The 20928-nt window shown below is 43.6% G+C and overlaps 1 protein-coding gene across 2 annotated transcripts in view; it reads left to right on the top strand.

Moving 5' to 3' along the window:
* Nucleotides 1–362: 362 nt before the first annotated feature.
* Nucleotides 363–20928, top strand: part of st6gal2a (ST6 beta-galactosamide alpha-2,6-sialyltranferase 2a) — a 37708-nt gene continuing 17142 nt past the window's right edge. The window contains exons 1-6 of one of the 2 annotated variants that reach the window (XM_037489619.2): nt 363–599; nt 13105–13193; nt 13878–13934; nt 14021–15117; nt 18724–18821; nt 19286–19387. In XM_037489619.2, the coding sequence (XP_037345516.1) occupies nt 14109–15117; nt 18724–18821; nt 19286–19387 (1209 nt within the window). In that variant the 5' untranslated portion in view covers nt 363–599; nt 13105–13193; nt 13878–13934; nt 14021–14108. The remainder of the gene's footprint in view (nt 600–13104; nt 13194–13877; nt 13935–14020; nt 15118–18723; nt 18822–19285; nt 19388–20928) is intronic. The other variant, XM_037489620.2, reaches the window with a different exon arrangement.

Below are 20928 nucleotides of genomic sequence, written 5' to 3' on the forward strand. Positions count from 1 at the left end.
TAAATAATGCAACAAAGCAGCAGAAGCAAACAAATGATTATGTTAAATGAATTGCTTCCATTGCCTCATTTTGCACATAAGACATAAGCAATGAGGTTCTCAAGCAAATCCAAACTAGCCAGACAGATATGATATGATAGGACAGTAGGCCACCAACGCTACTCTGACTTCCGTTCAATGCCACACACCTACTGGCCACTTATCAATTGCACAATAAATATGCTGTTCTTCCCGTTCCAAATGTGTCAAATTCAATCTCACTGTCTACCTTTCCTTCCTCCCTTCCTCGCTCCCTTTTCCCTCCTCGCCTTTCCTCTCCTTCCCTTCGGGCCGACAGGCCAGGAAAATCCGTGCTGTCTGACTCCGCCCCCTTTCCGAGTGGACGTCGGATGCGAGGAAAGAGGCCATCGAGCAAGTGACAGACAACACACCGCCTCTCGGCTCTGCCCGGCGCAGTAGTGGATGTCTCCTCCGTGATCGGGAGGGCACAGGCGAGCCCATCCGACTCGCGCGCTTGCCGTGCTGCAACAAGGCGAACTGGACCGAGATGGACCGGCGGACAGGAGCAGCATCCAGCGAGGACCGACGCGGTTTTTAAGGTAAGGCTTTGTTTGGCTCCCCAGCAGCGTTTCCACAAACACACACGCACGGACCTGCATTCTGCTGCTCTCGGCGCGTTGAGTGCAGGATACGGAGCCGCGCGGTGGGAAGGATGTGCATGCACGACGTTTGCGAGAAAAAAAAGAAAAAAAACATTTGCATGCTTGGGGATTGTCTTTGGAACCCCGCGGATTAAAACTATGTCAGAGGAAATCCTTTGTGTGGGTGACTTTACCAGGTGCACGGTCGGGGATCAGCACGGAAAGCTCGTTCAACGTTCGGGTCTCCGAGCGGCTCTTTAGGCTGCACACTAACGATTGGTTTCATTGACATTCGGATGCAGAATGAACGCATGCTGCAGAGTTCATGTGTGTCAGTCGTTGACGCTCATCTTGATGGTGCCGTTGGACGCTGCAAGACAAACCGTGGTTCTCCACACTGACCATTCGGTCCCAGCGCACAGTGAGCGCAGGGCCTAGACTCACTGAGGAGATGCTTAATTGTTGGCTCGGTACTTTAATTTTTGTTTAACAGCTTCAAGCACACGGGGACAGTCCATTCCAAACAGGACAACAGAAGCTCCAGAGAAAGTCATCTGAATGTCACATTAAAGACTGATTCCTGTAATACCACATTAATGTTTGATTTATTGGTCTGTGTCATTCTGGGGTCATGATAGAACAAGCCTGCTGCTGCTGTTGTAAAAAAAAGTTCATTTAATGGGTTTGTTTCACATGACTGCCCTTCCATATTCACAGCTGCAGTGATTCTTCATCTAGTAGGTTTTGGTTTGAAGCAATTTCATTTCTGACCAGTAAAAAAAAAGAAAACACACCTCAGTGCTTTGAATTGAACACGGCTAAACCATTGCAGTGATCGAAATGTTCCGCATTCACCTTCAAATCACATGATTGAGGGTCATTTATAATGTGTCACTGTGCTGCAAAACAGTACGAGGAAAAGAAAAGAGCCTCTCTCCAGGTTATAGTGACATTGCATCAGAAAAGTGTTTGTGTTCTTTTTGTGTGTGCAGCCGCTCACGATGTGTGTGACCTCGGTTTTTCAAAGCTTTTGAGTGTACAGCTGAAATTAGACATTATATAAAACTAAAGGTATGTAATGTATCCTTTTCTTTGCTAGGACATTTGTCTTTTGTAGGGAGTGAACTATTGATGTCACCACCCACTCCCTTTTAGGATGTAAATTCACATCCTAATGAGTGGCCCACCTGGTAAAGTCGCACAACCCCAACCCATGTTGAAAAGATTTGATTCTCAGAGACAACTGCAGTATTTCCTTTACACAAAAACAATCTAATTGCACTGTGAGATTTGCTACACGCTCGCAGGAAACTCTTTATTGTTAGCTGGATCTCTATTGTCTCAAGCGGGGGGCCTCTTTGTGTGTCTGTGTGCGTGTGCAGGCAGAGTACAGATGAGTAGGAGAGCAGCCTTCTTTCTGTACATTTGTTCCCCTTTTATTGTACAATGACAAACGGCTGCCGTGCAGCCATTTTCCTCCAAAGTTCTCCACTCGTGGTATTCAGTATTGTCCCATAAAGCAAGCAGAACAAGATTTGTTCTCACCCATATTTATTGAGGTTGCATTCATTTATTTGGCTAACTTCCAAATGAACAGGCTTGTAGACTGATTTGGCTTTAACCGACGTTAATTTGGCTCTGAGTACCTCCGCTGCCGGCTTTGTGGGGAGAAACAATGCGTAACACACTTTACAGCCCAACTGAAGTGTGTTGTCACCATGACAACTAACAATGTTTGATTTGTTTCATTATCCCAAAGTTATAAGAAGAAAATATTAGAGTTGGGCAATACTTTCTGCGGTACTATAGAAAAAACACAAAAACACATCTTTGAGACACAAGTAAAATATCATACAAAAGTGAGGAGTTTGTTCCCAAAACGCTTCCGTCTCTGCAAGCTCTGTCAGTTCATCCACAAAATAGCAGCGAGGACTTGTTCTAAAAATACCTATTGATGAAATGCATAATTGCTGCCAGTGATGACCCAGTAACAGAAGTAACCAATCAAAGATTGACTGCTCTGAGGAGAGGTGAGTTATGTGGAATAGTGTGCAGTAGGAGATGTTCTCAATCTGATGGAGCGTAACACAAATCCCAGTGAGGCGTAATAATTTAATTTTTATGTTCACATTAGTTCAATTAATACTGAGCGAAGCAGAATCCCCTGGAATTTGTAATCTGAGTGTGAGTGTGTGACTGACTGACTTTACACCGTTGAGGGGAAAAGGGAAATCTGATTCCAGGGCAGAAAAGGAAGTAGTTTTATGCTTCATGGGCACATTTCTGTAATGTCCACAGATGTTCGGTCTCTGAAAGACAGATGTGCAAAGTGTTCATCTCACTAACAGCAGAGTGAAGCAGCTTTTTAATCTGAAAACACTGCGCTGCACGAGAGCATGTTGTCTGTTGTAAGAATGAGGTTAGAAATGGTCAACTTCGAATTAAAAGGTTTGAAGGTCTGTTAACGATTATTGATGAACAACAACATTATCATTAGTTTGCTTCTGGTGTGACTGGAAGACCGTACTAAGTCTATACTCTCTGCTTTTGGAAATATCTGGCTGTTACGCTCCTTTTTAAATTCTAAAAGATTATTTCCTCATCTCCGTGTTCAGGCTCTCGCGTCGGTGCTTCAGGTTTTTCGAGTTGCTCTTAAAATGATCTTTGTAACCGTCCAAAGCTACTGCTAGTTTCCTTTTTATGTGTTCGAGGCTGTTTATGTGGAGATCCCGCACAAAGCAGTGGCTGGGCAGGCCACCCCGGGAAGGTGGAGGTGTAATTTCAGATGAGCGCTAACCAGCCGTAGCAGCAGTCATCTGAGCTCGGCATTCGAAAGCAGCAGCGCTGGAGTCATCAAGACCAGCTGTGTCCCTCACTCCCCGCCGAGAGGAGGAGCACGGGACGCTTTCATGGCGAGCTCGCGGGCGTCCGAGGATCATTAGCCGACTTCATCCTGAGAGAGGGGTGGTTCGGGCACTCGTTTCTGTGAGTCTCCTCGCGTTGAGTCTTCTAAAACGACACGGGAAGGTTTGAGCAGCTTATTGTGGCGCAGCTTTCATGTGTTGCTCTAAGTCTGTGATAGGCTGCTAATCTCTGTCTGTGTTCAGATGCAAGTGTCCAAGTGTTGAGGGCCGATTGTAAGGGTTAAGCTGTCTGAAAATGGCTGTAGTGTTGTAGATTAGTCATCTTGTTCTACAGGCAGTCAGGATTTTCTCAATAGATACTCGTGTGGGGAACACCCATATGAACAAATCCTGTCTGCATCATAAGCATATGTGTTAACCTGTAAGATCTGCTCTTGTTTTGCTGTTTCTCAGCAGCGGCCTCATTTCCTAAGCATGAATGAGCAGAGCGTATGAACACCTCTGAATTCATCCTTAGTTCAGACAAATGGATGAGGGTCGATGCTAGTGCAATCGGGTGACAGTCTGATTTTTACAAGCGTTGTTATGTCCATCCAGTCTCCACAAGGCGAGAACAGGAGTGAAAAGGGCTTTAGGTGTACCGCCGCCACCACTTTCTCACACTAAGCGCTCGGCCGCTGTGGGCGTCAGCGCTCCCAGCTGTATTTATGGGCCATAATGTGAGGTGTAGAACTGCATTTCCTTCCCAGGACCTAGCTGTATTGGAGAGGGCTCTGTGCACCGTGAAAGCCTGTCATCAAAAAAAAAAAGCTGCTCCCCCAAGCGATTCATCAGGAGGCAGGATGTGCTGGGAAGGTCCGGGTGATTCAACTCCTCCCGGCCTCTGTGGTTTCGTCAGATGTCCTTATGTGGTGGTTACTTTGTGACTCGCCGAGTGCTTTTACAGTAAGAACTGAGTTGTTAGATTCAAGCTTTTAAGTCTGCCTCCTGCTTGCATTGAACAGCCAGTGGATGACTTTCTCTTGTCTTTTTTTTTCTACCTTAAAATGAAACGCGTCCTTTGCCCCTGTAATTACAAGACGCTTCACACGGCGCTCCGATAGAAAGAGAGGCGCTAATTGGTAGCGCAGAGGTCTTGTCCAGGTGTGTGCGTCAGCGTGTCCAGCTGTGTGCGTTGGTGTGTCCAGGTGTCAGCTTAGTGTTATGGCTGTTTGCTCTCTACAGAATGTAGACTCATTGTGTGCACGTAGACCCTGTCGTATCGTCTCAGATTTAGGGATCAGGTGTGAGTTCTGTACAGCAGATGGACTGTGACGGGTGTGTGTGAGAAAGACTTCTGCCTCATCGCACCTCTTGGCCGATATTGTGTGTGTAGCCGATTCTTTAGAGGAAGATTAATCAGTGTCTCAGCACACGTTTGCCAAAAATAGAAATTTTCGCTGCGCTGATATCTTTGGTGCTGTAGTTCTAGGAAGATGGCATGTGAGGGGACAGACCTAATCTGATTCATCGGGATCAGACTTTAATGGAGTTAGTACTTTCTGCTCTGACCTTGCTGGTATTATAAGCACATGAAGCCCTGCCTTGTGATTCTGCTGCAGTATAAATAGAATCAGGGTGAAAGATCATGAAAGGCTTGTTGTTGATCATTCCACGCCACAATTTGGTGTTTTTGTGTGTATCTGGCCTGCACGTATAAATATGATGTAACATGTATATGTTTTCTCCTTTACCTTGGAGGCAGAGCTGCTGTCACGTTCGCAGCTGAAGCAGGATGCAGGGAGGACTCAAGCGCAGAGTTTTCAAACCAAGTGCTCTTTATTTTTAACCAAACCAAAACGTGCTCCAACAACGAGGGACATTTAGACAATGACGCGACAGGGGACAAGGCAGGAAGTGAAGTTAACCCAGGACCACAAGAGACATGAAACTTCAAACTAAAACAGGAAGCGAAGCCAAACCGTGACAGCTGCCAAGAAGAGAAAAGGGTCTGTTGACACGGTGCTGAGAAGCTTGCTTGTGGCAGTTGTGATAGGTCAGTGTACTTCTCCTGAAGCGGCGGCTATAAACCTCTGATGCACCCGGCAGTGGTGGAGTGAGGAGCCGTTTGTTTAGATGACTTCTTGTTTTTAAAGTTGCTTTTGTCATCAGTCTAGTATCTAGCTGGCTGTGGTTACCATTGGAAAGGCCCTTTTGAACTTCCTGTACACTTCCTGCACCAAAACTGCAGACATACACAGGTAGGAACAAGCTGGGGAACAAAAGAAACTTGATTGTGAGATCCATATTTTTTATTAATTTGTCTATTTTCAACTAACTAAGTTACTTATACCGCTTGATGTGTTGCAGGTGCAAATCTCCCTTGTCACTGCTCAGTTTGATGATAGTTAAGTGCAAAAAACACAGTGCCATCACACTGATGGAGATTAACAGTCACATTGACCTTTATTATATTCAAGTCCCTGCAAGTCGGGCTTTTTTTCTTCTACATTTTTTAAAACATAAGTGTTCTGATCATCATTTTCGCCTCCTAACTTATGAGGCATTGAAACCTAACTTCTGGTCCATTGGATTTGTTGCTAAAGTGTGTGTTATACTTTAGATTTCAAAGCTTGCCTGTACTTATCTTTGCAGTGTGCCTCCCTATGCCCTATGAGTGCAGCCAGATGATTGCATGCTCCGGTGTGATTGGCAGGCGCTTGGATGGCTGTAATAAGCCGTGTTGCCCGCCCCCTGCAATGTGCAATTAAAAAAGTTTTTTTTTTCCACACTGACATTAATATGTCGCAAATAAGTAAAGATGCACTGTCACAATTCTTTATGTCAAAGTCTGCCTGTCCACCTCTACTGCGTGCTGCTCCAACTGCCAACTCTCCTCCATGTCACAGCAGGCTCTCTAAAAGGTGCAGACACCTGCAGTCAATTCTGGGACGCACCTGTTGACCCTAATGAGATGCACCATCAGACACTCACTTGATAAAACATAGGGCGGATGAATAATTAAACTGCATCTCCAATAATACATTAACCATCACACAGATAATCAGGAATCAGGAAATGTTTATTGCCATCATATGTCAGACATACATAGACTTTGACTTGGCAGTTGGTGCATGACGGAAGACAGTACAATAATGTAGTACAGGAATAAGATACAAATAAAAATATAATAAACTATAATAAAATATATGCTATGGGTTAGTACGCTACAGCTATGGGTTAGTAAGTAAGAAATAAAGATAAAGTGCACTAGCTACAGCAAGTGACAAAGTGAATGTACAGTCAGGGGGGGACCCGGGCTCTGTTGATGAGCCAGACGGGAGGAAACTGTTGCGGGAGGTCTTAGTCCTGATGGACCTCAGCCTCCTGCCGGATGGAAGGGGCACAAACCGGTTCTGTCCGGGGTGACAGAACCTCCATCCTGCAGGAGGCAAAAACATGCAAACAATAAAAATGGAAGAAAAAAGCATGCAGATACAAACCTCTAAAAGTTACTGTATAATTCAAACAAAGTGATGTCCAACGGTTACACACACACACACACGCATTTATATACATTTCAAACGTGAAATGACTGACCTTATAGTCAGTGCAGCTGTGTCTCCATGCACAGCAACACAGTTTAATGTAGGTTATAAAATACGGCAGATTTGGTGAAAGGAAAGAAGGTGAGCAGTGGAAGTGAAGTCGGGGGGAAGCCTTTCATTATGTCATCATGCAGGAGCAGAGGTACGATTAGGTCTCAGCAAATTGTATTTGGGGACTTTTGACCCTGGAATTTTAGCCTTTGTCTTGAAAGTGAAAAGTGATTATTCTCCCTTGCAGAGATAAAACAGAAAGGGTAAATGTCAACAAAGATACTGTTTATCATCAGCTCTGTCTTGTTCTCTCCCTGCTTTGTAAGTCTGGACACTAAGCTTCATAATTATAAATGCATAAATGGCAAACAAGTAAAACCAAAAGTCGGATAAAACAGTTCTACTTGATTGTTCTTACATAGAAAAACCTGTTTTGAGTTGCTCATTTATATAGTCCTATGTAGCCAGTCCGTCTACAGGCTATTCTTAACAGCTGCACTTTGGGGTTTCATGATGTGAATTGCAGCGGATCCATCGGAGCGCTCGGGCGCCTGCAGCGTAATTACAAAGGGCTCCGTCTGATGTCCTTTTCTGTAATAACCTCATTGCCTCCTGAGGCTAAAGCTGGGTGGACCATTTCATTAAGTGAGGAGAGGAGAGATGCTGTGTTCATTTAGTTGGCGCATATGCCCTTTTTTTTAACGCTAAATCATCTCAATTCAGTCGACTTCAAGCTGCTTGTGATGTCCCTGTTTCGGTCATTCTTTGCTGGTGTCGGCAGGCCGTTTTTTTTTTTTTCTCAGTCTGATCTGCAAGCGTACAGAAATCGTTAATGTGACTTGATAAATCAAAGCGGTGTGTGTGCTGTGCAATGAAATGCCATGCCTGGTATGGGCTGAGTTTGGACGGTTCACATTTCGAGATCGATACCCATATAAGTGCCTCTGCATCAATGACCATTTTGTAACTGGAACTCCATTTGCAAAAAGTGAATTCCTGCAGGCATCAATTTCTTTTATCGGTCTGAACGCAAAGGTCTGAGGCTTATAGATAATGCCTTGCTTTGCGTGTAAGAACTGGATGCTGATAAGATGGGTGATTTACATTGGTGGGATTTTGGCTTCATACGTAACAGTTGATGTGAGGAGATGAAATTCATAATCGCTGCTTCACCAGTTTACACCTGGCCCTCAGGCCATGGGTTTAATAATTTACTTCTTCTCTGCAAAGAACAGATATACAGCCTCCCTGTTTGAAAATGAATGTAAACCTTGCAAAGTTTAATCTGGAATTGAATCTTTTCCAAAATGTGCGCTGACCTCAAAATGCAGAAGAAAGTTGTACTAAAACCCGACTGAACCGCGATGCTGTTGGACTGCACAGACGCTCTGCTCCAAGACCACAGAATCACCTACTAGCTCTGCTACAAATGTTATAATAGTTATTATGTATGTATGATATCGGTCTATTACTATTTCATTTTTCTGTAGGTATACATTTTAAAATGTAATTAAAGCTAAACTGTGGATTCTTTGTGGATTCGTTGTTTTTTTGTCTCATCTTATCTTATGAGGCAGATCAGTTCAGTTATGAGTCCAGTTTGCATGAAACACATGTCATGAAAAGCCTGCCTGCCTCATCTTGAGTATCACAGTGAACTAGAACATTTCAAACAGCAATGTAAAAGAAATGCTTTCAAACGCCCCGGTTGGAAAGATAACTACTTTATTCTTATGTGATAGTGAGGTAAACAGTGGAAATGCAACATTCCTATTACAAAGTAATGTATCGGGTAAGGTGTGCATTGATTTGAAGTTTGGGGATCCGGTTTGTATATCTGTCTCCCTAATGACATCTATACTATACTCCCATCTAAATTCATCCCATATTCTTTTCACAAAATCCTGGGGATTTCTGAAATTCGAAAATATCTCATGACCATAATTTGTCGGTCTGTGTCCAAAAATGCTTATCGGACGTCGTCCCGTTGCCTTTATTCAACCTCACAGTGATGTATTAGTCTGTAGAGGCTTTAACTGTTGAAAGGTGAATATTTAAGTTAAAAAAATGTTCCCATGGTGAACAACTCCACTCTTGAGGTATTTGTTTTTTAAGTCAAGCTGCAAGGCAATAGAACTGCAGGTCATTTTGCAGAGCCGAAGACCTCAAGTTCTCCATCGCCTTCTTTTGGAAAACTATTCTATCTAATGATGTGTTAAATAGCACTGGTTAGTTTTAGTTAGGCTACTCAGAATCCACCCACTCGTTGTGAATGAACTTTTATTCCGTGCTTACATACAGCAAAGCGTGGTGAACCTGTTTCTTTGAGCTAACCTCACAGTATTTCCTTTGCATCTTCTGTAAACTGCATGTGGCCAAGGTCACGACCTCTACTACGGAATCTGCTGCTGCTGCTTAGTTGGCAGGGCTTAAAGCATTCATAACACCTCCACCGTGGCTCCTCCGCAGCGCGAACACGGCAGGAGGTGGACTGAATTATTTTCAGTGAGATGCTCTGCGGCTGTATTCCCTCAAGGGTCGTCCGAGTACCTCACTGGCAGTCAAGTAGTGGAGTTCAGTTCAGTCACCTCCGGTGATGCCTGGACTCGGGACACATTGAGGATGTTCCAGCAGGGCATGCCGTTGAATAAACACATCTATAAATGTTTTTTCTATTTGGCTGCCTGGAAAAGAGTTGCTTTATCATCTTCATCAGTATGTTTTTGTTTCAAGCTGTACTTTTTTGGGCATTTTAATTTGAGTTTTGAGTTTTATGTTTGATCTGAATTACTTAATTTTTGTTCATTTTTTTTATTTCAGTCGCTGCCTTTTTGGTTGTGGACCTTTTACAAAAGTTGCACGCATATATTACTATATTGTCTTGCAAAAAAAACTTGTTTACTTCTTTGGAAATCTGACTAGATTTTCCTCAAACGGTGTGTGCCAATTTCTAATTCTGTCTTCCCTCCCCCTAGCCCCAACAAAACTTGTACAGTCTGCTTTCTTTGTGGAATTAGTGTGGATTGGAGTGATAGTTGGATCTAGTCTCACTTTCAGTGGGGGGGCTGTGGCCAAATTTTTTAAGTCCATTAGATTCCATTGACCAGTACAAAGTTCCATAGCTTTTAATCCCTAAATGACACAATGAAGATAAAACATTGCTCTCTAAGCAGCGGAATACACCTCGATAACGCACTCCGAAAAGGCGTGAAGTATTTCAATGCCTCTGAATGCGCAGTGGGGAATGTCATGTGAGGGTGTGGGTGGGTGATTAGAAGTCGACTAATCAAGAAGAAGATTAACTGCTAAATCAGCATTTGAACAATGAAGATTTGGATAACAATTGTTTAGCCTTGTGTCATTGCAGCCACTCTCTCAGCCACTCCATATGCCCCATCAATTTAGTTCTACCTTCAGGCAGCTAAAGTCATTCCTGGACAATATATATTTCGGCGGGCTGCAAATAATGACATAGAGATACCTTCAGGTCAAAGAATATGTTAATTTGTCCATTTGTCTTCCACCTTACAAAATATAGAACCTATTAGAAAAATCAATTTTTGGAATTTATTTCATTTTAGTTTAATTTTTGCCATTCAGATTAATATTTGTATTTATAATACGATCACGTTGACATCATTTCATGCTCTTTTGGCTGGGCCAAATGATATTTGTATGAAACTTTTCAGGGAAGTGTTTGCTTCATCTTCCAACCATGGTGAAAAAGGCTGGGTTTAATCAAACAGGTTTGCTGTGATATATTCTCTACCAGGGTCAGTTAGACCCTTGTTGGCAGTCTGGCAGATCTTATTTACAACGTACATGTGTAATTCTACCCCCTTTGCTGCGGGACTAATGGTTCTCCTATTTTATCCTAACTCTTTATTATTTCAATTATGCTGTGTTTTGTTGTTGCCCTGCTAGCGTGTGTGAGTTTGTCTATGACCAGGAGCCGATGGGTAAGCCTGTAAGGAGAAGGTTACCGTATTAGAATCCGGCCCACAGTAGCATGTGTGCTGTCCACCAATAAAGCGAAACATCCAACATAACGTCTGGTAGCTTTCTTTATCGAGGCTTCGCAACAATACTTTCACACAAGTTGCTTTTCTTACATTACAGAAGAAGTGTCTGCTGCCCCATGAAATCATGGTCACATGGATTTCAGACTGGTATTACTTTAAGTAGATAAGTCATCATCAATGCAGCCTCCTGGTAAACAGCATCAGATGACAAAATTTATTATACTGAGATCTTTAGTTCCTTATCTTTATAACAGTAAGGGTGGATTGATTAGTATTCTGTTCTGTATTCAGCTGGCAGTATTTATATTATTTCTTGTTCCTGTATTTTACATCATTGGTAAAATTATATTTTTGGCATGTACATATTTCTAGAAAATGTATTGTTCTCCAGGATTTTGCTAATATAATATAACGGACAGCTGTCACATTAAAACCCAGTCTGTACATTAAAGTCTGTCTGTTCAGGCTCTCTGAAAACTTGATGCATTGTGGATGTGGGACCTTCGCTGCGAGTCATCGCTGGCCTCATGTAATCTGATGGTTGAAGCCAGCTGAGCCAGATTTGCGGCTGATACCCAACACGTGTACATTTGCTCCAGAGAACCTGCTTTTTATCAGCTGTACTGTGTGTTTACGCCTAAGTGGTGGCAGCTTGTTTTCCACCTGGAACAGCAGCCGCTTTGTTTTACCCATCGGCCAATAAGGCGTAAATGGAGCTGTTCTCTCACTACTTGTGTGAACGTATTGAATTTTAAATGTGTGGTGGTCCTGTGCGACTAATCCTTCGCCCCCAGCGGCTACTTCCTGGAGTCTTTGCATCACTGTTGGGTTGCTGGGCAAGGAAGACCACTACATGATAGATTAACAGTTAATGATTTGAGATATTTGTTAATTAGGGATTTTTTTATTATTAGCTAAGCAAGAGGATACGATAACCAGCTGCTGACTCCAGATTCATGGGAGCAGTGTCCATTATGTATATTCTTTTAAGTCACTTTTCAACCAAAGACATCCGGTGTCACGACGCGGGGTGCGAGGGCAAGGAGGGAGGACTCAGACGCAGAGATAATGAAAAACAAAAGGACTTTAATAGTCATAAACTCAAAATCAAAATCGCTCCAGCCAAAAAGGGGAGGAAGGAGGAGAAAACAAAACAGACAAAAAACACAGGGACCTGGACTTGAAAACACAGACTTGACTTACTTGACACATGAACGCTGACATGTAATGACGCCACACAAGACAAGAGACTCACAGGGCTTAAATACACAAGGGAGGTGCAGGTGATTGGACACAGGTGGAAACGATCAGGCACGGCAGACAATCACAGGGGAAGACAGGACAAGGCAGGAAGTGAAGTCACCCAGGAACACAAGAGACATGAAAACTACAAAATAAGACATAGAGCAGACCCAAACCGTGACATCCGGCAATGCAGTTTTTGTGATATGTGATAGAAACCGGAATATTTTAGTTTTTATTGTCAGCATATTGGCTTGCTTTTGGCATTAGAACATTTTGGTAATTTTAAACTTTTTTTCTGACGTTCACATCAATTTCACATAATCTATAGAAGTTTTTAATTGGCGGTTTTGACAACATTGTTTCAGTTGATTGATTTCTTCTTCGTCATTGTTAAATATTAGTGAACCAACATAAAAATTATTTTCTGGTTTAATTTTTCTTTGGGTTTTGGAGGGTTGAAGATGTGATCTTGGGCTCTGAGGGGGCGATTTGACCCGACAGCAAATTTTCCCTCTGTTCAACATTCATCTGCTCATTTTTCCAATTGTCTTCTTCTCATAGTTCTCTTCTTTGGGGGAAATGACCCACAAGCACTTGACCAATCTCCTCTTCCTCTCTAAAAGATCTATGCTTCTTTTTCCATCAGGCTCCTTTGTTCATCGCCTTCTCCTGCTAACTAAGAGTAATTTAGTCATCCTTTTGCTGCCGGTGGCTCATTTCCATTTTTCCCGTTTTGTTCTGTTTCTTTGTGTAGCCCTGACAAGACCACCCCCGCCTCCATCTGTGCCACCTATTTATGTTGTTTCACTGCGGATCCGAGGCACCCATCCTCATTGCTGCCAGGTGAGGCAAACTACACAAAATGCCTAAATGAAGACACACACACTTGAGAACCAATTTCCACTGCGGGCTTCTGTTGAGCACTGCTGCATATACAAGCAATTTCTCTGTGCAGAACAATTGTCATTGGGCAGCTGTGTGATTTCCCGCTTGTTTTCTTCTGGGTTCTTTTTGTGCGTGGGTCCAGCTGTTGTTATATGCAGGTGGTAAAAGGGCATATTTTTCCCTGAGCAACATTTGACCTCCGCCCGGTAGACATGTGGAACCTCCACGCAGGAAATTTCCTGCCTGACTCCTACCCCTTGTGTGTTTGTTCAGGTGTGTGTTTGCATCAGCGTCTTTGACAGTTATTTTCTTTCTCTCGTACTGTCTCTTCACCCTCTGGCCTAGTTGCCCCCTGCTGGTCCCCCCCCCCCCCCCCCCGTCTTTACCAGGTTCAGTTGATGAGCTTTGGCTCTTGTTTGTCCACAGGTTAGGAGGCCTGAATATCAGGGTACAGGGAGGGGGATCCGCAATAATGATATTCCAGTTAATAGACGGGTCTAAACAAGTTAAGCCAAGCCTAGTTCTGATCAGCAGGAGGTACATTATGATCCTTGTGAGCAGTGTGTTTTTGTCACATACACACAGCCTCGTGCATGCATGGGCACGCTTTACTATTAACTTACTTACTTTTCCTTTCCTTAGGGACCTCTCAAATCCTGGAAGACACACAGTCATGAAGAAATACTAGCATCTGCTGCGGTGAGCCTCCCAAACCTCTGCTCTACTGTTCCATTTTTTCCCCACTTCTCCTGAGCAGTTTCATCTTGAGCTTTCTCCTTTCACAGGCCCTCCAGCTGACCTGCGCTAAGTACTGGCCGTGGGGCGTCGTTGTTGGTGGGCCAGCTGAACACGCGTGTACGTGAGTGAGAGGCGATGAAGTCCAGTATGAGGCAGTGGCGCAGGCTGGTGTTGCTGGGAATGCTGGCCTGGGTTCTCCTCTTCCTCGCCCTCCTCTCCTACTTCCTGGACGCGCGTGTGAACGAGCCGCTGACCTCTGTAGGCTCTTTATTCTCCCAGCACCCAGACACCCGGCGCCTCGCCTCCATACAGGCCTCCCACCAACAGCATGCCAACTTGGGCCCCCGACCCGAACGGGCTTCCACCTTAACAACAACAGCCTACCCCGGAGTTGAGCCAGAGACGAAGCCCTCCGCCGGCTCCGCGACCCCGCAGCTCAGCCTGGACGTGAGCCACAGCCCCAAGAGTGCTCCCTACGGCGGCGTTTATGGTAGCCACGAGACCGGCCACCCGGACTACCTAGACCCGCAGAGCCTGGCTGCCTGGTCCTCCTTCGGGACAGAGAATGTGGGCTCTCATTCAGACCCTTCAGTCCAGAGCCGTGAGAGGACTTCCCAGTACGAGAACCACATCAGCACCGCACGGTACCGCGGTGGGGGGGAGGAGGAGGAGGAGGAGGAGGATGAGAGGGACAATGTAGAAGAAGAAGAACTGAGAAACAGAAAGAGGACTACAGCGGGCCGGAGGGCCGGTGGTGACTCTGCCGAGGAATATTACTTCTCCGAGTCGGGCTCGGTAGTGAAGCGGTTGTGGCGGGGTCGCGTGTCCGCCGGTATGCTGAGTCCTCGCCTGCAGCGTGCCATGAAGGACTACGTCAGTGCCAACAAACACCACGTTTCCTACACCGGGCATCGCAGGGCCGCGCAGAGTGCCAAGGAGCTTCTGTGTCAGATGAAAGACCAGGCCCGGCTCAGGACCGTGGATGGGTCGGAGCAGCCCTTCTCCTCACTCGGCTGGGCTCGTCTCGTACCCTCTCGTCCCCTGGAGAAACTGCACCAACGGCAGGACAGCAGCAGCTTCAAGACCTGCGCCGTGGTCACGTCGGCCGGCGCCATCCTGCGCTCAGGACTGGGCAAAGAGATAGGTGAGTGGAGAGGGGAGAAAAAAAGTTTGAATGGAGGCTGCAAGGGGCCCCAGAGGTTGTTTTGTTAAAATAAGGGGAAAAAGGGTTTGTGAGAAGCAAGCTACGTGGGGAAAAAAAAGAAAACGTTGCAAATACGGTAACACAGATGCCGTTGATAAGAAAAGATAACATACTATATGACACACTGCTACACAACAGGCAGCTCCCCGAAAGAGCTCGACAGAACAAACGGAAGCCATGTGATGATTATGGTATCTGTTAACCCTTTACTAAAATACTGCATATGTTCCTGTCAAAAATATGAATTCATTTTCATTAACCTGCTTTTATGTGCATTTTCATTTTGCACACGCAAGTTTCCAATACTTGCTGAGATGGAAAAAGTAAGTGAATCGATAAAATCCAATGCGACAGTGCAATGGAAAAAGGCGTGCAAATTTAATCATTACGTACATGACAAAAATATAAAAAGATTTCCTCAAGAACGAAGGCTTTCACCTCCAGGAAAGTGGAACTGAAGTTACTTTCATGGCATTACATTTGGATACTTGTGTTGCCACTTTGGGCTGTTCATAGCACAAAAAGAAAGGGGTCATAAAACATGTTTCACACAGGGGAATATCAATATTACCCATTAAGAAACGGTATCATTCATTTTCAATTAGAATAATTTAATTTCAACACAACACACAGAGACAAAGGTTTTAATTTGCTGTGTTTGCTATATGCTTTAACTGAAGTGCTTCAATAGTACAGGTATAACAAGACTACTAATAGCCTCATGATTTTTGCTATTCATGCATACATGCATGATGCATGATGACGGAGTTTTAAAGGTCACCCTGGAAAACTGTTCTTCCGTTCTTATGGATGGTGTTTGCTCATTAAGTTGTCAAGCCGATCACAAAGAGGCCTGAGCGGGTGCCTAGTGCATGTCGTTGTGTTTGAATGCGTCCGCTCTCGGTTTAGTGACTTTGGCAGCTATTTGGTAAGTGTGGAGAGTGTGAACTCGGTGACAGATGGCTCACTAGAAAAAAGCACAACCCCCCTCTGGTAACCAATCAGGCTCCTTCATATAGCGTCCTTGCATGTTCTTCTGAATTCAGCTGCTCAAAGCAGGCAAAATATTTATTATTAAGAGCTTTTGGGCTTTATGCCTTTATATTTCTATATTTGCATAATGCATCTGCATACTGACAGCGTTCCATAGACACCAGCTGCCCATACAGCACAGTCCGAGTAAGATGTCCAGCAGAGAATGACTTTTAAGTGATTGTGGCTTGGCTTATTGGTGAATATTGAGGAGTGTTTGGTCTTTCAGGGTTCTGTCTTTAGTGCTAGAGGACAAAGAACATTTTACTAAGTGCTATTCCCCATTTTCAGAGGCAAATTTCAACGAGGCAGTCTTCAGCTCTGGGCAGCAGGCCTTGGACTTTAATTCTGCAGGTGTTTGTTAATCTCTGTTCATGTATCGTCACCCCTCCAGGTTCCTCGTAGGTTTATGTCCAATAATGTGACCCACATGCACATAATCAAACGGCAAGTGAATCATTGATTCTCTATTTTGAGCATGTGTACCTAGTGATGTGATGATCAACTTGAAGCCATCCAGAGAGCCATTATGAGAATATAGGATTGTTGTCAAATAAAGAAATGTAATTCATGGCCATTCATTCTGTGAGTACAAACACATCCATCTTTATGTCAGGCCATTGGTTCAGTGTGTCATCATCCTGGTATTCAGTTCACAAGAAATGAGTTTTCAGATCAGAGATTAGCTGCTCATACTAAATATATGCAAATTAGATGATTGTTCGGAGCTGATTCATTTTTCACCGTGTTGGAAAAGCTGGACTTTGTTACATCAATTATCAGGATCAACTTCAACAGGAAATCAAACAGAATCGATCCCCCTCTTATCTGCTTCTTCTCACCCTGCGGACCTTCCCCAGAATGCTGCGCTGAATCAAAACCTACATTTTGCCACTGTGAATTGTGACAAAAAGCTGACAGGTTAACGTGGCAATCAAACTCTTTTTCTGCGCCTTTTTATCAGGCAGACTGACATTTGGCCTCTCTGGTTTCCCTCAGCGCCTGCAGCACAATGTTCAGTTTGTTAGGTTTATTTGGTTTGTGTGATGTGTGGCTGCCACCGTGTGGCAAGAGAAGGTAACAGAAACATTATACAGCATCATTTCATGGATGCATTGTTAACGATGGTTCCCAAAAAGGAATCAAACTTTCAATGACTATGAATCATAGTGTTGTGGTACTAAAACTTAATGCCACTTCCTGATGATTTAAAGAAAGCCACGGTTTTCTTTGATCCATAATATACTCTCACAGTTTTAATAAATGTGACAATGTGAGATATAAGAGGATAATTGCAAAAACAAGAGGGGTAGATATTGATCATGGTTGGGTTACATTTGAACTAACAAGGGTAGTTGGAAACAGTGGGGGGGAAAAGCACATTATTAAACAATTGCATAGATTCAGATTTGTAAAGAGAAATAACGAAATAAATAATAAACACAAATGTAGAAATAGCATAAATAAATGGAAATATACAAATATAAAATGTCTTATTTTTCACAAAATATTATTTTGTCTTAATAGTTTACAGTTGAATAGACCACAATTGATCCCTACTTTTAGAAAACCTTCAGTAAATGGATATGTTACAGTATTCTATTGCAGCGGGAGGGCAAGGTCAAGCCAGTGAGCATGTTTTGAGTGTTTGCAGTTGTGTTCCAATCTGTGATGTAACGGTCAAGTGGCTGCAGGGATGAAGGAGTATTGGCTGAAAAGCTAAGGATCATCCATTCTGGTGTCAGATCAACACACGGGAAGCGTCCGTGGGACTGATGGACCGATCAATATTCAGGCAGAAACTACATGTTTCTAATTATTACTGCGAACATCCATCACGCTGAGTTCATGTCGGTGTGTGAACAAACCAAGATGTGCACAGAATGAGAGGAGAAACCTGCCAATGTTTGCATTGGTCGCGTTTTGTCAATTTCAGGAACCAACCGCTAGAGAGCACTTTGGTTCCGTCGCTGTTGATGCTCAGATGTTCATGGTTCGCATCGGTGCAGTGAGCGCATTGTCGTCGTGACACATCGATCCGTCTCCTACAAAAAGAGCTGTGTGTGTGTGTGTGTGAACGTGCGATGATTGGGACAGCATTCATATGCGTACAACTGTGTTATTCAAGTTTCTGCGAGCCGCAGTGTGGCTTTTCATGCAGCTATTCCTTATTTCTTAAAAAATGCCTCCAAAAATTAGAGACTCAGCGGTGGCCACATAAACGGCTTTTTGCTGATGTGAAACATGACGTTTTTCTGCTGTTTGTCCCAGTTTGTGTTTATCTGAGCGACTTCAAGACTGTGACAAACTTCCGAAAATGGCACACATAACACCTGCATATAAAGAGCTGTCTGTTATGAGAAGAAGTAAAACTTCAGGAAAGAATTTGGAGAAAAACAAAATTAGTGTTTGTTTAGTTAGTTTGGGGTTTTATATTTCATGGGTGTATTTTAATCAGGATGACGCACACTAAAAGGTCAGTTTATTACCTGCAGGACGTGTTTTCTCTTTCAGATGCTCATGATGCAGTCTTGCGCTTCAACGCAGCACCTACGCAGGGATACGAGCGAGACGTCGGGAGCAAAACCACCATCCGCATCATCAACTCACAGGTGAGCGAGGCTCCGGCCTTGCATGGTGCAGAATAATGAATTATTGATGCACGTGGGACTCAGAGGGCTCTGTCACTCACTGAAACACATGTAAAACAATTGTTGGAGATATAAATCATTCATGACACACCTTCTTTGCATTTTGTGTTTTATGGATTCGGTTTTATTAATGTTTTTTAATGACAAATTATCTCAATTTCAATACCTACACTCTACTCAACACACAAAACTAAGAAAATGTCTCATAGATCAACCAAATAAACAACCCCAGTGTTTCCTGTGTATCCTGCTCAAGCAGTCTGGGGACTGGGTGAGACATTTGGTCTGGCTCTGTCCAGAGGTAACAATCTGTAGAAGGATGGCTAAAGCTGGGTACTTTAAGTGCCTGGCGACGTTGAGATGACAACAAGGCTTCATGGCATCAATATGACTGCCAATGAAATTGGGACCTCTTGTTTAAACAGATTTTGGCCAATCCTAAACATCGATTCAACACCAGCTCCATCTACAAGAACGTGACCCTGGTGGCCTGGGATCCTGCACCCTACACTGTCAACTTACACAAGGTATGTTTCCTCTGTCACAGATGCGCCTCCTCATTGATCTGTCTATAGTCCACCAACGTATCCTGGGGCCAGTTGACCTTTTAAAAACTGGAGGGTGGAACTAAGTACACCCAAAGTTAGGATAAGACATTTATTAGGCATCATCTTGGTAATGACCTGTCATTCACAAGGCATTCACACGCCTTAGAACATAACCTGCTTTATTATCTATTTGACTTTATATTTACCATACTGTATTAAATAACGTGATGTTATATTGAAGAATACTAGCGCCTAGAGATTGAGACCATAAAGTCATGTTTATAATGTTTACTGAGGAAATAAATCAAGTGAGGAGTAGATTTGTTTTCTCATAGAGCGATACAATATGACTTACTTTTTCCAACAAGAGGAACTACGTGTAGCTTAGTTGGTTAATCGCTATCAAGTGCTTTTAATCGCACAACAAAATAGGGCGGCATGTAATTTGTGGTTGGACCTGAGCAGAAACCAGACTGCCATGGTTGTTATGTTTCGTGAGTCAATAAAGCCACATAACTGGAAGTTCAGATATTGGACTTCCGTTGTTGCAATCGGATACATCACCACTTTTATGTAGTTCTGGTGGGCTATTCCACAGAGCTGCAATCACACCTGTTTGGTGTCAAATGTAAGGACAGAAAGTAGAAATACACGCGCCTAACGGGAACATAAACAAAGTTTTGGTATTTTTGTATTTAATATAATTTTAAAAGAATGAAGTGAATGTGGGAATATTAAGAACAACAGGTTACCTCTCGATGTTTCATGCCATCCAACATACGGGTTTTCTCGCTATCTTTATTGTGGGATTTCCCCACAGGCCAAGCATTTTATGAACTTTGCTGCAAGTCTCTGCTGAGGGCTGAAGTGATGGATTTAGATGCCCCCCTGGGGGAATGTGATGATATTTGAGTCAGAGAACATTACATCTAAAGGGGAGATAAGCGACTTCCTTGTTCGTATCCAGCCCCAATGTGACTCACTACCAGACCAGTGGTTGCATCTTAAGTATTTCAATATAAGCTGCAATATAATTCTATATTTGGCAATGCCAGTCCTCCTCTCCCTTCGGTGGTTAAAGCTTAATGTTACGGTCTCTGGGGTTCTTTCCATTCCACAGGTAATCCCTGACTGCACTGATTCAGGAAGGAAAGTATCATGGAAATATAGTTCATTCTTGAAGTCACCATAATTCTAACTGCATTTATTGGCCCCCACAGATAAAAATGCAACATTTTCCACTTGATATTTTTTATATTCTCAACTAATTTAGAGTAAATCTTATGAACAGATATTCACCTCCCAAGCGCAACACTTAAATGGAAATACTCCAATGTCAGCAGGGGAGCATGCTGGGAGGAGAAGCCACGCTTGTTTGATGCCGTGTATTTCACTTAGAACGATGTCATGACCAAACCGCAATGAACATCAGAACAACTTTAAGGAAACCCCGCTCCTACCTTATAGTTATTCAGGGAATGGTTTGCTCCCACAATCAATATCCACGACTTCTGCGAGGG

This window comes from Pungitius pungitius, chromosome 10 (assembly GCF_949316345.1).
Source record: "Pungitius pungitius chromosome 10, fPunPun2.1, whole genome shotgun sequence".
Taxonomy (NCBI): domain Eukaryota; kingdom Metazoa; phylum Chordata; class Actinopteri; order Perciformes; family Gasterosteidae; genus Pungitius; species Pungitius pungitius.